At 45.9% G+C, this 15,701-nt stretch overlaps 1 protein-coding gene across 1 annotated transcript; it reads right to left on the minus strand.

Annotated features, from left to right (window-relative positions):
• Positions 1-412: 412 nt before the first annotated feature.
• GNLY (granulysin) lies at positions 413-4,304 on the minus strand. Its single transcript, XM_045828417.1, has 6 exons — positions 4,199-4,304; positions 3,271-3,374; positions 2,766-2,870; positions 1,533-1,701; positions 1,200-1,252; positions 413-582 (listed from the first exon to the last, which is right to left on the minus strand). Exons 1-5 carry the CDS (start codon positions 4,248-4,250, stop codon positions 1,206-1,208), a joined length of 477 nt encoding a protein of 158 aa, XP_045684373.1. The 5' UTR covers positions 4,251-4,304; the 3' UTR covers positions 413-582; positions 1,200-1,205.
• Positions 4,305-15,701: the final 11,397 nt, after the last annotated feature.

Consider the following 15,701-nt stretch of genomic DNA (forward strand, 5'->3'; position numbering starts at 1 on the left):
ACTAAGACTTGTTGCTTGAAACAAATCCTAAATAATATACTCATCCAAACAATAAGAGAAAGCTGGCTGCTGAGAGAGAAGCAAAAGGATGATGAGTTTCTGTTCTTATGACCAAAAGAACTCTTCCCGTGACCCTGCTGCTCTCCCCAGCTGTTCAGAAATCTCCTGGGGGCATACCTGCCGTGGACCCTGTCCTCTGTAGTAACATGTGGTTCTAGCGTGTGCTCAACCAGTATTTTGTGACTACATATGTAAGAGCTGCTAAAGTGGCCTTGTTCACCACTAACTAAATCCCTGGCATGTAAAAGAGTGGGGGCCGTAAAGCAACTTTACCGAATGAATGCGTGTGTCACCCAAGCATGCCCCTGGGACCCTCCCCTCAAATCCACCCAAGGAAAAGAAGCTGCACTAAAACCTTGCACAACAGTTTATTTTCCAAGAGGAGGAAGGCAATGGAGGAGGGAGGTGAGAGAACCTAGAGAATGGCTGTGGATTTAGGAAGGAAGGAACAGCAGCCAGTGCTGGAATTCTTGTGCTTTCTCCCCAGGGTGCAGCCTGAGGCCCCAGAGGCTCACAGGAGACCTAGAATGGAGAGAAGAGCCAGCTGTGGGACATGTGGGGTCTCTGGGGGACACAGGGACTCGGGCGTATTCTCTGCTGAACACACCAGAGTCACATCCCAGAAGCCAGTCAGGAGCCTATGCGGGTAATGGGACTTTGAAGGTAAAAGCCTCAGGCTATAATAAAAGGAAATGATGGGGACTTCACACTAAGAAGTCTGCCAGTATCAAGTCGGAAGCATCAGTGAGGGCTAGAGAAGCTGCCAGAGCCAATCGTGAGGCTCCTCCAGACCCCCTCCCCAGCAGCTATGGCCTGTTCTATCTGGGTAGAGCCTGGGAAGCACTGGGAAAGAGGCTGGCAGAGCCCTCCCTGCCCAGAAGGATTCTCAAGCCCAGCTCTCAGGCCCTCAGGGTCATGGGGATGGATGCAGCCTTGGTGCCCTCTGTGATAGGCTGGGGATGGGAGTTTGATCAGGGCTCTGGTGTTTCCTGAATATCTCAATCCAAGAGCATTTCCTTGGTACTAAGCTCTTTACACATGATGATCTCATTCACCCTCATTCCAACCTCAGAAACAGGAATCATTATCCCCTTTTCACAGATGAGGAAAATGGAGCTCAGGGAGGCTAGTTTACTTGCCCAGAGTCACACATCTGAGGAGAGGTGGAGACGTGATTTTACTCCAGGATGACCTGTGGAAAAAAGATCTGATCTTATGAATATTTCTCAAAGCTCTTAATGAGTGTTCCTCAAAGCTTTCTAGCTCAAGCCCACCCACCCAACTTCTCCACACTTTCCCATACTGGAAGTGAGGGAAGTAATGTGTCATAACGAGGAAGCATGGAGGGACACGTATGAGCTGCTTATGAAGTTTTCCATGTATCTTTGTGTTTTTAAATCCTGTCACACATGTGTGGGGAGGCTGTCTGGGGCCCTCCAGGAATGAGTCCCTGCTGTCACCTCTGCACTCACCTGCTTGAGGTTTGCATATAGAGATGTCCACACAAACCGCATGGGGAGTTTTGCCAGCGATGACGTCCTTGGAGATGCGTCCAAAAAATTTTTTCATGGTCTTCTTGCAGCAGGCTCTCAGAAGCTTCACCTTGTCACACACCCGGGACACAGCCTGGGCAATGGTGTCCTGCAGTGGCAGCATCACGGTAGGACACAGGAATCCAGTGAGCCCTGGACAGCTCCCCCCGCCGCCCCTGCAGGCCCCAGCAGCTCCAGAGATGGGAGTGCTGTGTGCAGAACGCTAGTGCTAGGCAGCCATGGGAGGGAAGGCTAGAGAGGCATGGCCCAGCCCCCGCTCCCAGTCCCCAAGGCCCTGGCCAAAGCCTGGCCAATAGGAGCTCTTGAGAGAAGGATGTCTGGCCCTGCCAGTCTCAGCTCCCTGCACAGGTGCCCCCTCTCCTCTGTGTGGAGAATGTTGTCCACAGCTGCCAGATCCACATTAAAGGCTCTGCCTGTGCACCTCCCTGAGTGCAGGACCTGGCTGGATTTGCACCTACAGGAGGTGTGTGGAGAAGGTTAGGAGGGCATCAGAGCTTGGAGCCTTGGCATATTTGATGTTAAACTATTTTCTACTGCCATCCCAGTGGAGAAAGATAAATATGAGGACCCAGGCCTGCAGGCAGGCCTTGCAGTGCCAAGATGCTAAGCGGGGTGGGGGCGTGAGAGAGAGGGAGGGAGAGTGAAACAATGGTTCTTGGTTGGGACACATTCACTTGTGAAGCATCATTCAGTGCCCGGAGTAGAGTGGAGCACACCCCACCCTTCGCTCCATTAAAAGGCTTAGGCAACTTGCCAGGTGGGAATTACCATCCATTCCATTCCACAGCTGAGAAAACTGAGGCTCAGAACATATTAATGACTTGTTAGGCCATTCAGCCAGTTGCAGTACTGACTCAGGCCCCCCAGAGCAGCCTCTCAAACTCTGCCCTGAGAATTGCGTGGAAACCATGCAAACTCTTCCCCCCACGAGCACACTCCCAGAGGGCCATGATTTCCCAGGTTTCCCTGATGTCCATCCTCAGCTACATAAGGGGGCCCACAGATTCTCTGCTGAGAAGCTCTGGACCAATGGGGATTGGCCCTCACCCAGTGCCCTCCTCATCCAGTCAGTGTCCACCTCTGAGGAGGCCTGCTGGGCACCCAGGCCGCCCACTCCACTGACCAGCAGGCCAAAGGCTCCACAAGCCTCACCTCATTAGGCTGGTCTCCCACAATTTCCTGCAGTTTCTTCATGATCTTCTGACAGAGATAACAAGTAATGGAGCCCTGCTCCTTTCTTGTGGTCGGCAGCTTACCCTGTCAGGAAAGGTGGTCTCTCAGACACTCCCAAAGCCAGAAGAATCATCTATGATCTTTCTGTCCTTATGGGCCTGAACCAAGCTGGCTGGCCCCTGCCCACCCACCTGCCAGTCTTAGAGAGACCCTGAAACTGGCTGGACACCCACAGCACCTCTCCCAGCCCCGCAGGGACTCCAGTTCTCCTGCCAGACCCCAGAGGACCCTCTCGGGGAGGGCCCAGCCAGACTAATGTAACACCCTGCCCACCAGGCATGGGTGTGAGCAAAAGCAGAGTCTTCAGCTTACAGCCCCTGCGGCCCCTTGCCTGTTCATTAGAGACCTCCAGCCCTTGCCCCACCACTGTCCAAGGAGGAGAGAAAGGAGAGAGTCTGTGGGAGGTGAGCAGGAACCTGAGTACCTGGGGGCCCTCCTGGGCCAGGCCCTGGCAAAGCTTCTCTCCATCACAGGGGTTGGTCGTGGCCAGGTCAGAGCACTCAGGGGTCAGACTAGAAAAGGCCAAATCTGGAGAAGAAACAGCATCAGCATTCCTCCACGGGTGGACCGAGAGGGAAAAGTTCGTTCTCCTGGCCGGTGGGGAGCCCAGGACGGGAGCGGGGCTTTGTGAGGAGTCTGGGGGGCCCTCTCCTCCCATGCTGCTCTGGGGCTGTGCTGACCCACTCTCAGCAAAAACAACAAAACAAATAAAACAAAACAAGCAAACAAAAAAGACACACTCTCGAGTTCCTTCTAAAAAGCCAGAAGACTGGTCCCCTCTCCCCTACTCACATGCCTCCCCCCATCCCTCTCTCTCTCACATACACACACAGATTTGAGGGTTGATGTAAAAGGAAACTCCTCATCTCCTTTCAAGAGATTGCATTTACTTTTCTCTTTCCTTCCAAAAAATGTCCCCACCCATTCTCCCTTCCTGCAGTGTCCTTACCCTCAGCTGAGCCCTCGGAGCCCACCTTGACTCCAGGGCCTGGGAGGGGGTGCATGTGTGGAACAGGGAATGGGCAGTGACAGGCTCCCTGTCGAAACCCTAGCCAGTATGGGTCAGAAGCAACACCAGACCCTCTGACATGGGCCAATGACCTTCATAACCCAGATGAAGAGGCAGAGCCCAGGGAGGAAAAGCGGGGACACAGGCTACACCAATGACCAGCTGAGGTGGGACTAGAGCCCCAGCCAGGGCTCATGTCCTCCCACTGGCTGTCTCTTCCCATCGGCCAGGCCACTGACAGGCTGCAGCTGCACCAGGCACAGCGGGAAAGGCCTCCGTGATGAGAAAGCTGCTGAGAGACTGGTGGAGTTGTCGGGATCTTCACTGAGGAGACTGTCCTTACCTGGGGAGCCCAGGAGCGCCAAGGCAAGGAGCAGGAGAGCCCAGGAGGCCATGGTGGGGCAGCTGCCAACGTATTCCCCACACCCTGTTTTATGGAGGCTGAGAAGCCAGCCGTGTGACGTTGCCACATCCTTCTCCTCTGGTAGGCCACCTCTCTGTGTCACAGGGTTTACCACAAACATCACTACCATGTGGTGGGGGGGAAGGAGTGGTACCTCAGAGGTTCTATGCTCCCTATCGTTCCCCTTCCCTACACACACATACACACACACACACACACACACACACATACACACACACACATGACTAGAGTTTTCTGAGCTGAGTGGGTGGGGGGACTAGAACTCAGCTTCTACTTCCTTTGGGATCCTTCACTTCTGGCTGCTGAGATGGCAAGTGCACCCAGCCAAGATCAGGTGGAACCCTCCCTTCGGCATCTCCCATCTCAGGCCCCGTCAATATCATCGCTAATTATTCGACCCCATCCACCTCCCAGAAGTCCCCTCATGGCTGTGTCCTTAGCTTCAGCAGAGCCTTTTTGTCTAAAAGATTTCATCTTTCCTGAGCCCATTCAGGGCCCTGCTCTACACTAGCTTCTGTGAGCAGGAAAGAGGACAGAGTCCCAAGGCAGGCAGGCTTTTTTAAGGCTGAGCACCTTGAGCAAGGTGCTCCATCTCTTGGGTCTCCAGTCCCCTTACCTGTAAAATGAGCTCAGCGTTACCTGCCACAGGGCTCCATGGCGGCATCTTTATGTGTGTGAGGAAGCTTTGCAGCCTGCCATGTACTAGGCAGATGCAGGCTGTTTTCATGGCTCACCGTGCCCCATGGCAGCTTCTGCGAAAACTAGCTCTGAGGGAGGTTAAAGGTGCTGTGGGGGAGTGGAGAGAGGGTCCCTGTCCTCAGGGGGTAATGCTGGTCTAGCAAGGTTCACCAGGGTTACTTCCACAGGACTTCTCAAAGCCTTTAACTCGCCAGTGTGTTGCGGATCCTCAAAGGCAAATTCTCAGCTTTTCCCAAACATCTTTAGCCACAAAACGTTTTGGTAGGAGTTCCTTTAAAGATTGAGTGACAATAGCTGATCTGGTCACCTTCTTAGGCTCATGTGACCAGGAGGGTTACTGGCCTCGCAGCCACTGGAGCAGGAGCAGCAGCTGTCACAGAAACAAAGAGCAGACAGTTAGGCCCCTCCCCAGAGGCCGACTGGGGGTCCTCACTCTCGCCTCCATTTCTGCGCAAATGGAGGCAGGGTCCCAAGTTGGAGAAGCAGGCTTGCTGTGCCCTGGGATGGACCCAAGAATGGTGGGGGCCCCCTGAATCCTTTCTGGTTGCTCTCCCCAACCCCAGGGAAGCAGACACACATACACACTCACCATACACAGTCACACTCACATCACTTGCATATACATAGTCACGCTAACTCAGAGTCACACATTCTCCAGAGCACTCACAAATTCACACACACTCAGACACTCAGACACACACATACTCCCAAACATCCATACACTTACATATATGCACATACTTACAGTCACACTCTCAAACACTACAGATCCATACACACGCAAACACACCACCTTTATTTCTGCCCATTGTGGAAGCCACTGAATACCAAACTAAGGAGCATTGAATTTAAGCATTTTACGCACTTTTTGTCTCTTATTTTTATTTTTTATTGAAAAAACATTCAATCAGATAAGTAAGAAAAAATAAATGAAATGACTTATAAGCTCACCAGATAGATATAACTAAGCCTGTTAAATGTTTACAGGAATATCCATTTACACTTTTAAATACATGCATTTATAAATAAACACATGTTTATGTATAACTACATATGATAAAAACTGACTTCTAAACAGCTTTTTAAGTTTAACAAAATATCAGGAACATCTTTTCATGTCTATAAATTGAGATTCTTCTCCATCGTCCCCCCTGGTGTCCTAATGTTGTACTTTAGGGATGAACTGCGACTACAGTCGTGTGAGTCTGGGACCCAAGTGGTCCCTTCCACACTTCCACTTGCAGAGAAGGGCTGGGAGCCCTCTGATGGCTCCTGCAATAGTCCAAGTGAGTGACAGGAACACCTTCTTCAGACTGTGTGCCTCGTGATCTCAAGAAGCCTGCTGAGGCTCCTCCACACTTCAGGGCCTCATCCCAAGTAGAAAAGTAGAGTGAAGTAGGAAGGGGTGGTACCAATGTGAGAAAAGTTCACCTTGCCTAGAAACTTCAGCTTACCTATCCCTGGTACACCTCAGTAGCTTCCCAGATGCAAAGGGCTATAGGAAAGGAAGACTTTCGCTGGACTTTTATGCCACATTGAATAACATTGGAGTTCTGCCAGGAAGAATGCCAAGGAACAGGAGTCAGATCAACAATGGCAGTACCGACTACAGCAGGACTTCTTGCTAAAAGGCATTTTTAAGGAAGAGTTGCTAAGACTTTGTAGCTAATTGGATACAGGAAATGGAAGAGAGAAGCTAGCAGTTTGACAGTATTTGGGGCCTGGGAGGCTGAGGCACTGGTAGTGAAGCCAGGAAGTTAGGAGAAGGAGCTTGTTTGTGTAAAGCTGAGTCACAGGCATTGCTTGAGGGCAGGGCTGCCTCTGCTGTCAGCACCTCCCCACCATGCCTAAAACAGCCCTCGGACCAATTGGTCGATTGATGTCAAACTCAGAGAGGTCTAGTGAATTACCCAAGGACACACAGCTCCAAAAGGAAAGGTCTGAGGATTTGAACCCAGGCCCATCAGACTCCAGACCCCAAGTTTTTCCCCAACTCCACGCTCTTCCTCTCTCTAGGTTTCCAGCGTGGAGCTGCTACCCCATGTGCCTCTGTAATGCCTGCCTCCTGTCAGCAGACCTCCTCTGCTCGGAACACTTGTGGAGACCTCGGTCTAATGTGAGAAAACCACAGCAACTAAGTGGAAAGGGACTCAGAAGGTGACTCATGTCTTTCTTTGTTGTGGGGAATTTGGTAAGACCAGATATTTCATTAAGTCCTTGCCTGGGGTGTTGAGGGGTACAGGACACAGTCCCTGTTGTTAGTCACAAAGCTCCACCCAGGCCTCGGGGGTCCCATGTGAAGAGCACCTCCGCAGGACCTGCTGTCTTCCTAGTCATGGGCCCCATGGACTGGACATTGCAAGTCAAGCCCAGGAGCCCAAGAACCATGTGTGAAAGTTACTGCTTTCTGTCTCTTCTTCAAGGACACATTGCTTCCTCCAAGGTCATGAAGATATCCTCTTATTTCCTTCTCAGGGTTTTCTAGTTTTAATTTTTACTTTTAGGTATATGATTCATCTCAAGTGAACAGGGCTGAAGTTCCATTGTTTCAGGTCAATTTGTGAAAATATTTTCCTTTTCCCATTGAACTGTTTTGGCACCTTGGTCAGAAATTAACGTACTATGTAAGTGTAGGTCTATTTGTGAGCTCTTTATTGTAGCAACTATTGCCTCAATAATAATAACAAAGCAATACAACTTTTAAATGAACACATCATTTGAACAGTTACTTCACAAAAGAACATGAAGAATAACCAACAAACACTTGAAAAAGTGCTTGATATCCTAAGTCATGCAGTAATTGTATATTAAAACTATGAGATAATGGCATTAAAATGACTATAATTAAAAAGACAAGCCCTGGCTAGTGTGGCTCAGTGGACTGAGCACCGGCCTGCGAACCAAAAGGTCACTGGTTTGATTCCCAGTCACGGCACATGCCTGGGTTGTGGGCCAGATCCTCAGTTGGACATGCATGAAAGGCAACCACACACTGATGTTTCTCTCCCTCTCTTTCTCCTTCCCTGTCTCTGTCTAAAAATAAATAAATAAAATCTTTTAAAGAAAAGAACTATACATTTCATGAGCTCACAAAAATAAGCCGGGGGAGGATGGGGGTGTGGGTAGGGCAGGGGAGAGTAATGGGGGGAAAATGGGGAAAACTGTAATTGAACAATAAAAATGGGGAAAATAACTATACATTTCATTACACATAAATCATATCTTCATAAAAAGATTGCCTGACTTCCAGCCAAGATGGAGGCATAGGTGGATGCACCATACCTCCACACACAACCAGGTTTGGAACAACAACAATTTAGAGGCAGAATAACACCCAGAACTGATAGAAAATTTATCTGAATGGAAGTCGGACAGCCAAGAAGTTGAAATAGACCTGTTCATCCAGACCGGTAGGAGGGGTGGAGACCAGCAGCCCGGCACGGGGCACGGCGCAGAGAACAGGGAGAATAGGGCGCATAAGGCAACCGGCAGCACGTGAGGCATCTGGGGCGTGCAAGATCGCAGCGGGTGGACCCTGAGTACACAGGCGGCAGCCAGCAGACCCAGTGAGGCAGCAATTGTGGAGCAGGGCAGACCGCGCAACCCAGGATCCCAGGGAAGGGACTGGGGTCCCACGAGAGCGGAGCTACTGCCATTGTTCCCTCTCGACCCCACCCTCACATACAACGTCACAATCTAGCAACTGGGGTGCCCAGCCCTGGTGAACACCTAAGGCTCTGCCCCTCATACGTAACAGGCTCGACCAGACCAAAAAAAAAAAGAGAGAAAGAGAGAGAGAGATGGCTCAAACAGAAGAACAAATCAGTGCCCCAAAACTCATCCATTTGAGTGACCAAGAAATAGCTAACCCATCAGTTCAAAACACTGATGATCAGGAAGCTCACAGAATTGGTTGATTTTGGTCACAAATTAGATGAACAAATGCAGGTTACCATAAAAGAGATGAAGGAAGATGCATAGGGAACCAATAGGGATGGGAAGGAAAGTGGGGCTCAAAACAATAGAGTGGACCAGAAGGAAGAAAGAAACAACCAAACAGGAAAGAATGGAGAAATAAGAATTCAAAAAAAATGAGGAGAAGCTTAGAAACCTCCAGGACATCTTTAAACATTCCAACATCCGAATTATAGGGGTACCAGAAGGGGAAGAGGTAGAGCAAGAAATTGAAAACTTATTTGAACAAATAATGAAAGAGAACTTTCATACTGGCAAAGAAAATAAATTTCCAGGAAGTCCAAGAAGCTCAGAGAATCCCAAAGAAGGTGGACACAAGAAGAAACACACCAAGGCACATCATAATTACATTAGCCAAGGTAAAAATGAAGGAGAGAATCCTAGAAGCAGCAAGAGATAAGGGGACAGTAACCTACAAAGGAGTTCCCATCAGACTGTCAGCTGATTTCTCAAAAGAGATCTTACAGGCAAGAAGGGGCTGGAAAGAAGTATTCCAAGTCATGAAAGGCAAGGACCTATATCCCAGATTACTCTATCCAGCAAAGCTTTCATTTAGAATGGAAGGTCAGATAAAGTGCTTCTCAGATAAGGTCAAGTTAAAGGAGTTCATCATCACCAAGCCCTTATTTTATGAAATGTTAAAGGGACTTATCTAAGAAAAGAAGATTAAAAAAAAAACATGTATAGTAAAAGGACAGCAAACTCACAATTATTAACAACCACACCTAAAGCAAAACCAAAAGAAACTAAGCAAACAACTACTAGACAACAGGAACAGAACTACAGAAATGGAGATCACATGGAGGGTTAACAACAGGGGAGTGGGAGGAGGAGAGAGGGGGAAAAGGTACAGAGAATAAGTAGCATAGATTGTAGGTAGAAAATAGATAGGGGGAGGGTAAGAATAGTATGAGAAGTGTAGAAGCTAAAGAACTTATAAGTATGACACATGGTCATGAACTAAAGGGGGGGAAGTGGGTGGGAGAGGGTATACAGGGTGGAGGGGAGTGAAGGGGGAAATGGGACAACTGTAATAACACAATCAATAAAATATATTTTTAAAAAAGATTGTCTAAAAAATTCTTAAGTTACAAACAATTTTATGGTTCCTAATGAACATTATCAAATCCTCTCCAAAAGGATTCTATTAGTGTACACCATTAGTACAAGTTCCTGTACTCTCACCAGCATTAAGTATTATCAGTCTTTAATCTGCAAATGTAGTGAGTTTTTGCTATTAAAAATAGCAGTAGTTTTAATTCTCACTTGCCCTACAAATTAAGTTAACTATTTTTCCATATTTTCTAACTGTTAAATTTACTTGGAGGAATTTTTTGTGTGTGTCCCTTGCCCATTACCCATTGGACTTTACTTTCTTTTCAATTTGTAAGAATTCTTTATGTAATAAATATATTAATGGTATGATATATTTCCTCTAAATATTTTGTTACTTCTTGGTTGACTTTTAAACTTCAGCAAATTTTTCCTTGTGCATAGAAATTTTTCATGTTCTGTAGTCAAAAATGTCTCTTTCTTTATGAGATCTTTCTTCAGTTTCCAAAGTTGTCATTGCCCATTTACTTAGCAATAATTAATTTTTTTCTCATTTTTGTGGTTATATATTTTTCAATGTAACACTTCAGTCCTCTAGAATTTATTTTAGTAAGGTATGGAGTGCACAAAATTCCTTCTTTTCAAAATGCTGCTTATTTCATTTAAAACTGTTGAGTATATTTTCCTCTCATCCTCCCTACTGATTCAAAATGATTATTTTATCATATGTTAAGTTGTGTGTAATAAGATCAAACTCTGAACTCTCTGTTCTGTCTCATCGACCTGAGTATCTAGTGTTCTGGAAACACCTCGTTGTTTGGCTACGGCAGTTTTCTCCTTCAGATTTTTCCCTTGATGTTGTGTTAGTTTGAAATCATACTTCAGATATTTTATATACTGTAAAATATTATATACCAAAAGTATACATAAATCATACTTTATATACTAAATACTAAATCAAATAGTACTGAAATATTTTGATAAATAAAATGTAACACTGTAATCCTCATTTTAATTTTTGTTAAAACTAAAAGTTAAGCCAGCAGGTGAATAAGCCAGGTGGTGAAAGACAAATACCATGTGATCTCACCTATCAGTGGAACCTAATCAACAAAACAAGCGAGCAAAATAGACCCAGAGACGTGGAAATAAAGAACAAACTGACAGTGACCAGAGGCGAGGGAGAGGGGATTAACCGGGAAAGAAGGGGAGGATTAAATCCAGGATCAGGTACAAAGACGCCGAGGACAAAGACAAGGGGGTGTGTGGGAGGTGTGGGGTGGGTAGGGCAGGGGAGAGTAAGGGGTGGGGCATGAATGGGGACACTGTAATTGAACAATTTTTTAAAAACACAAAAATAAAAACAAATAAATAATAAATAAAATAAATAAAAATTAATATGGAAAAATGTCGTCACTTTCCAACCATGAGCAGAGCTTTCTGTTTTCCCAGTCATTTTTAAAAAGATTCTATTTGTTCATTTTTAGAGAGAGGGAGAAAGAGAGTGCGAAGGAAACATCACCCATGCGGCAGCGGGAGACACACAGCGCAGCTGGGTACAAACCGCAGGCGCAGGCAGGCACGCCCCTGACCAGGACCGGAACCTGGGATCTTTCGCTTTGCAGGAGGATGCCCAGCCAACTGAGCCACACTGATCAGAGCTCCAAGTCATCTCTTATATATCTCTAAAAACAGTTTTAGGAAGAATTTTGAAGGGCTAGGATGAAGCGTGCCCAGGTGGCCTGGGAAGCTGGTTCCTCCCCCGCCCCCCGCCCGGGCCAGCCGTGGACACCGCGGTGGAGGACAGTGCAGTGCGAGGGAGGGACGCTCTGTCTGTCCTGCTCGTGTGCGTATGGCTCGGAGCTTATCCACATGGCATCTCGGTACAACGAAATGAAATGCGAGTGGAAAGTAGAATGATGGAAGGCACTAAACCTGAAATAAAATAGGAAATTCGTCCCTAAGAATGACCCGGTGGAAAAAAGCAGAGGATGAAAATACAAGGAAGCAGGGTATTATCCTGATGTATTTCAGCAGGTTGCCCGAAATTTCACTAAAAAGCAACTGCTCTTTCTTTAGAAAACTGCTGTGTGTCCCAGTGACATGACACAAACCAGCCCCTCCATGGCAGGTCTGCTATTCTTGCTTATACTTGGGAAAATATTATTAAAATCCTCACACTTGAAATGAGAAGAAAAAACACCAATAAAAGCTATGAATATTTTACATTTCGCTAGCCTTCATAGACCTTTTACTTTTGGTAAACATTGCCATTATGTCCTATTTCAGATACTTTATACTATTATTAGGCATTAAGTTTGCTAAATACTACATCTGTCTATTTACTCAAATTATTATATTTCCTTTTCTTAGGGCTTTTTGCATTGCCCAGTTCCTAATAGCTCTGTAGATTATTACCTGAATTTCTCTAAAATCACCAAGTTTCATTTGCATATCAAAAATATTTTTATTTCTTTAGAGTAATTATAATTTAGGTTTCAGTCCTTGTTTCTGATTTGAGAGACCCAGCCTGAAGGCATGGAATGTGTGTTCTTTTGTCAATGTCCCTTCTACACCAGCACTGGGGTGGCTGGCTGTCATTTCCACAGCGAAGATTTAATTTATGACTTTTATAGCCTCTGGTCAGAAGTTAGGGCCTTGGGTCAGGCTATTAGAAAACTCACACATATGAATAACACTCGCTATTTGCCCTTTTTATCCCACCTTAGTTATAATGGGAGCCCTGAACAACACTCTTGCCCAAGCTCCCTAATCCATCCTCTTGACACCTGGTCACCATGCGCACACTTCGACAGTCGTCCTGCTGCTTGCAGTGCCACTCTCTGGGCATTGTGAGATGGACGTTCCTTGGTCGCACTTTGTCGGTAGTTTTCTCATCGCTCCAGTTGACTGGTTTAGTTGTCACAGGCTTACTTTGAGTCATCCCATTGCCTGTGGTTCCATTTGTTAACTGCAAGTGATGCTTTGTTCACTTACAATTCATAATCTTGAGCAAATGGAAAAGCCTATATCAATAATAATTTGCTAATGTTTTAACAATTTAGATATAACATTAAAACTAATCAAAACTTACAAGTACAGTAAGAATCATAACTTTTTTTAATGAGACAGAATGATGACTCAGAACAGCCTCCACTCCCTCACCCCTACTATCTTTCGTACATTTTCATAATATATCTTTTGGGACTATGATATTATTTACTAAATAATGTTTTCTAGTAAAAACCAAATAATTCCTATAAGGGAACTGAGTGGTAATGGGAAAAATATAATAAAGATTATATATTTTGCCCTGGCTGGCGTAGCTCAGTGGATTGAGCGCGGGCTGGGAACCAAAGTGTCCCAGGTTCAATTCCCAGCCAAGGTACATTCCTGGGTTGCAGGCCATGACCCCCAGCAACCGCACATTGATGTTTCTCTCTCTCTCTCTCTATCTCCCTCCCTTCCCTCTCTAAAAATAAATAAATAAAATATTTTTTTAAAAAAGATTATATATTTTAAAAATAAATAAAAAGAAAAAAAATAATTCCAAAAGTGTTTATAACTGTTTGGGAACATTGTATATTACAAATTGTAATTTGTTATTAACTCAAAAGTAACATGGATGCAAACTTAGTAATTGAGATTCACTGCCAACTTGAAGATACAAACTTAAACATTTTTACCAAGTGAAAACACACACATACACACAAGAACTCTCAGCAACAGCTTACCACCCAAAATATGTGTTGGAGAGGAAAGCAAGACGAAGATAAAGACCTTCAGGTGACTCTCCCTGTCCATTTTTCCTTCCTTCTAGCTGGAAGGCTGGGCAGTCCGCTCACACTTCCCAGAAGTCACTGCACTTTGGGCTGGATGTGAAATCAGTTCTACAACTGGATGCACTCACAGGGGATGTGGGAGGCTGACCCCAAGGCCATCTCTCTGTCCCCTTCTATTTTCTCCAGCAAGCAAGGTCATGGAAATGTGAGGTTTAGGGGCAGAAGCATTTCCAGTACCAAAAGACTTCCTTCTTTTGACTAAAGCTGACTCATCGCCCTCTCCATCTTCAAAGCCAGCAACAGCAAATCAAGTCTTTCTGATGCTTTGAATTTCCCTGAAGTCCCCTCTGTCTCCTCTTCCCTTCTCCCTGTCCGCACACACGTGCTCGCCTACACACACAAGCCATGCTGCCTGATCCGTCTTCTGCTTGGACTCTCGTGGCAGCACCTGAAGCTGGAAAGCCTCTTCCTTGATTTGTCATCCATGCGTTTATGATTTAAATTTTTGTATTTCACTTATGAACAGCATTTAAAAATTTAATTTTTTAGTTATGAAAAGCATAAGGAAAACAACTTACAGGCCTCCACCTTCCCACTGCTTCATAGTCTCCCTCCTCAGAGGAAACTACTGTTAAAACTTTCTTTTTCATATTTCCATATAAGCATAATACATACCCATTGCTCCATTCTTTGCTTTTTAATCGAGGATAGGTTTGTTGATTTTTTACAGAGAGAGGAAGGAAGAGAGAGAAAAAGAAAGAAACATCAGTTGGTTATCTCCCATATGCAATCCAACCAAGGACTGAATCCACAACCTAGGTATATGCCCTGACTGGGGATCGAACCCATGCCTCTGCATGTGCAGGACTGCACTCCAACCAACTGAGCCATCTGTCCAGGGCTGCTCCTTTCTTAATTATAAAATGTAAAATACATGCAGAAATGTGCACAAAACAAAATAGAAGCTCAGTGGTTCACTGTAAAGCAAACATCCGTGTAAAAACCACCCGGGCCAAGAAACATGTGAGCGCCCCCAGAAGCCCTTCCCATCTCTCCTCTCTGCTCCTCTAAGCTCATCCTGCCCTGACCTGAATGATAATTACGCCCTTGGTTTTCTTTATGGTTTTACCATCTAGCACACACCCTTCAGCATGATAGTTCCCTTTTCTCTGGTTTTGAAATGTATATGAATAGAAGCATAGAGGAGGGATTCTCCTGTGTCTGACTGTTTTGGGTCCCCACTGATGTGTGCGAGATGCACTCACATTGTTGTGTGTGTGAGGAGTTTGTTCTTTTCTATTGCTGAACATTATTTCACTGTTTGAATATTGCATAATTTATTCCTTCTCCAGTTGATAGATGTTTGTTGTCCGTTTTGACCTGCTGATACACACTAACCTTCCTTTTTTCCAATTTTCTTGAAATATAATTGAAATACAGTCACCTGCATAGATCTAAGGTGCACAATTTGATGAATTTTGACACAAGTATACAACTATGAAACCATTACGGCTGCCAGGAAAGTGACCCTCCTCGTGTCCTCGTGGATTGATGGGTAAGATTGGTCTGCAAGGAGATATGAAGGAGGGAAATTCACAGGATGGACAGAATAAATGGATGGGTGACTAGAAGGAGCCTCGCGTGGCACCGTTTCCTCTCACCATTTTGGACGCATCCCTGGGTACCTTCTGCAACAGAAGTTACAGAGACAGTGCACGCGTTCTGGTGCTCAGTCAGCCCGGTGACCCTGGAAGCTTGCCTGGTGGTTGAGAAATGACAGGCACACCTGTTTTGTGTCTTGGACAGAAGCTCCTGCAGGCTAACTGTCCATGGCCAACCAAAGACAGATCAGATGGTGAGAACTGACTCTTGTCCTGTCCTTGTTGATCAGACCTGAGGATGTGTTCCTGACC

Source organism: Phyllostomus hastatus, unplaced genomic scaffold (assembly GCF_019186645.2).
Source record: "Phyllostomus hastatus isolate PE091 unplaced genomic scaffold, TTU_PhHast_1.1 phas_scaffold_78, whole genome shotgun sequence".
NCBI lineage: Eukaryota > Metazoa > Chordata > Mammalia > Chiroptera > Phyllostomidae > Phyllostomus > Phyllostomus hastatus.

Coding starts and splice junctions, on each gene's coding strand:
- GNLY (XM_045828417.1), bottom strand. CDS start 4,250: ATGGCCTCCTGGGCTCTCCTGCTCCTTGCCTTGGCGCTCCTGGGCTCC. Junction 3,375..4,198: donor GGCGCTCCTGGGCTCCCCAG/GTAAGGACAGTC, acceptor TTTCTTCTCCAG/ATTTGGCCTTTTCTAGTCTG. Junction 1,253..1,532: donor TATATGCAAACCTCAAGCAG/GTGAGTGCAGAG, acceptor TTTTTTCCACAG/GTCATCCTGGAGTAAAATCA.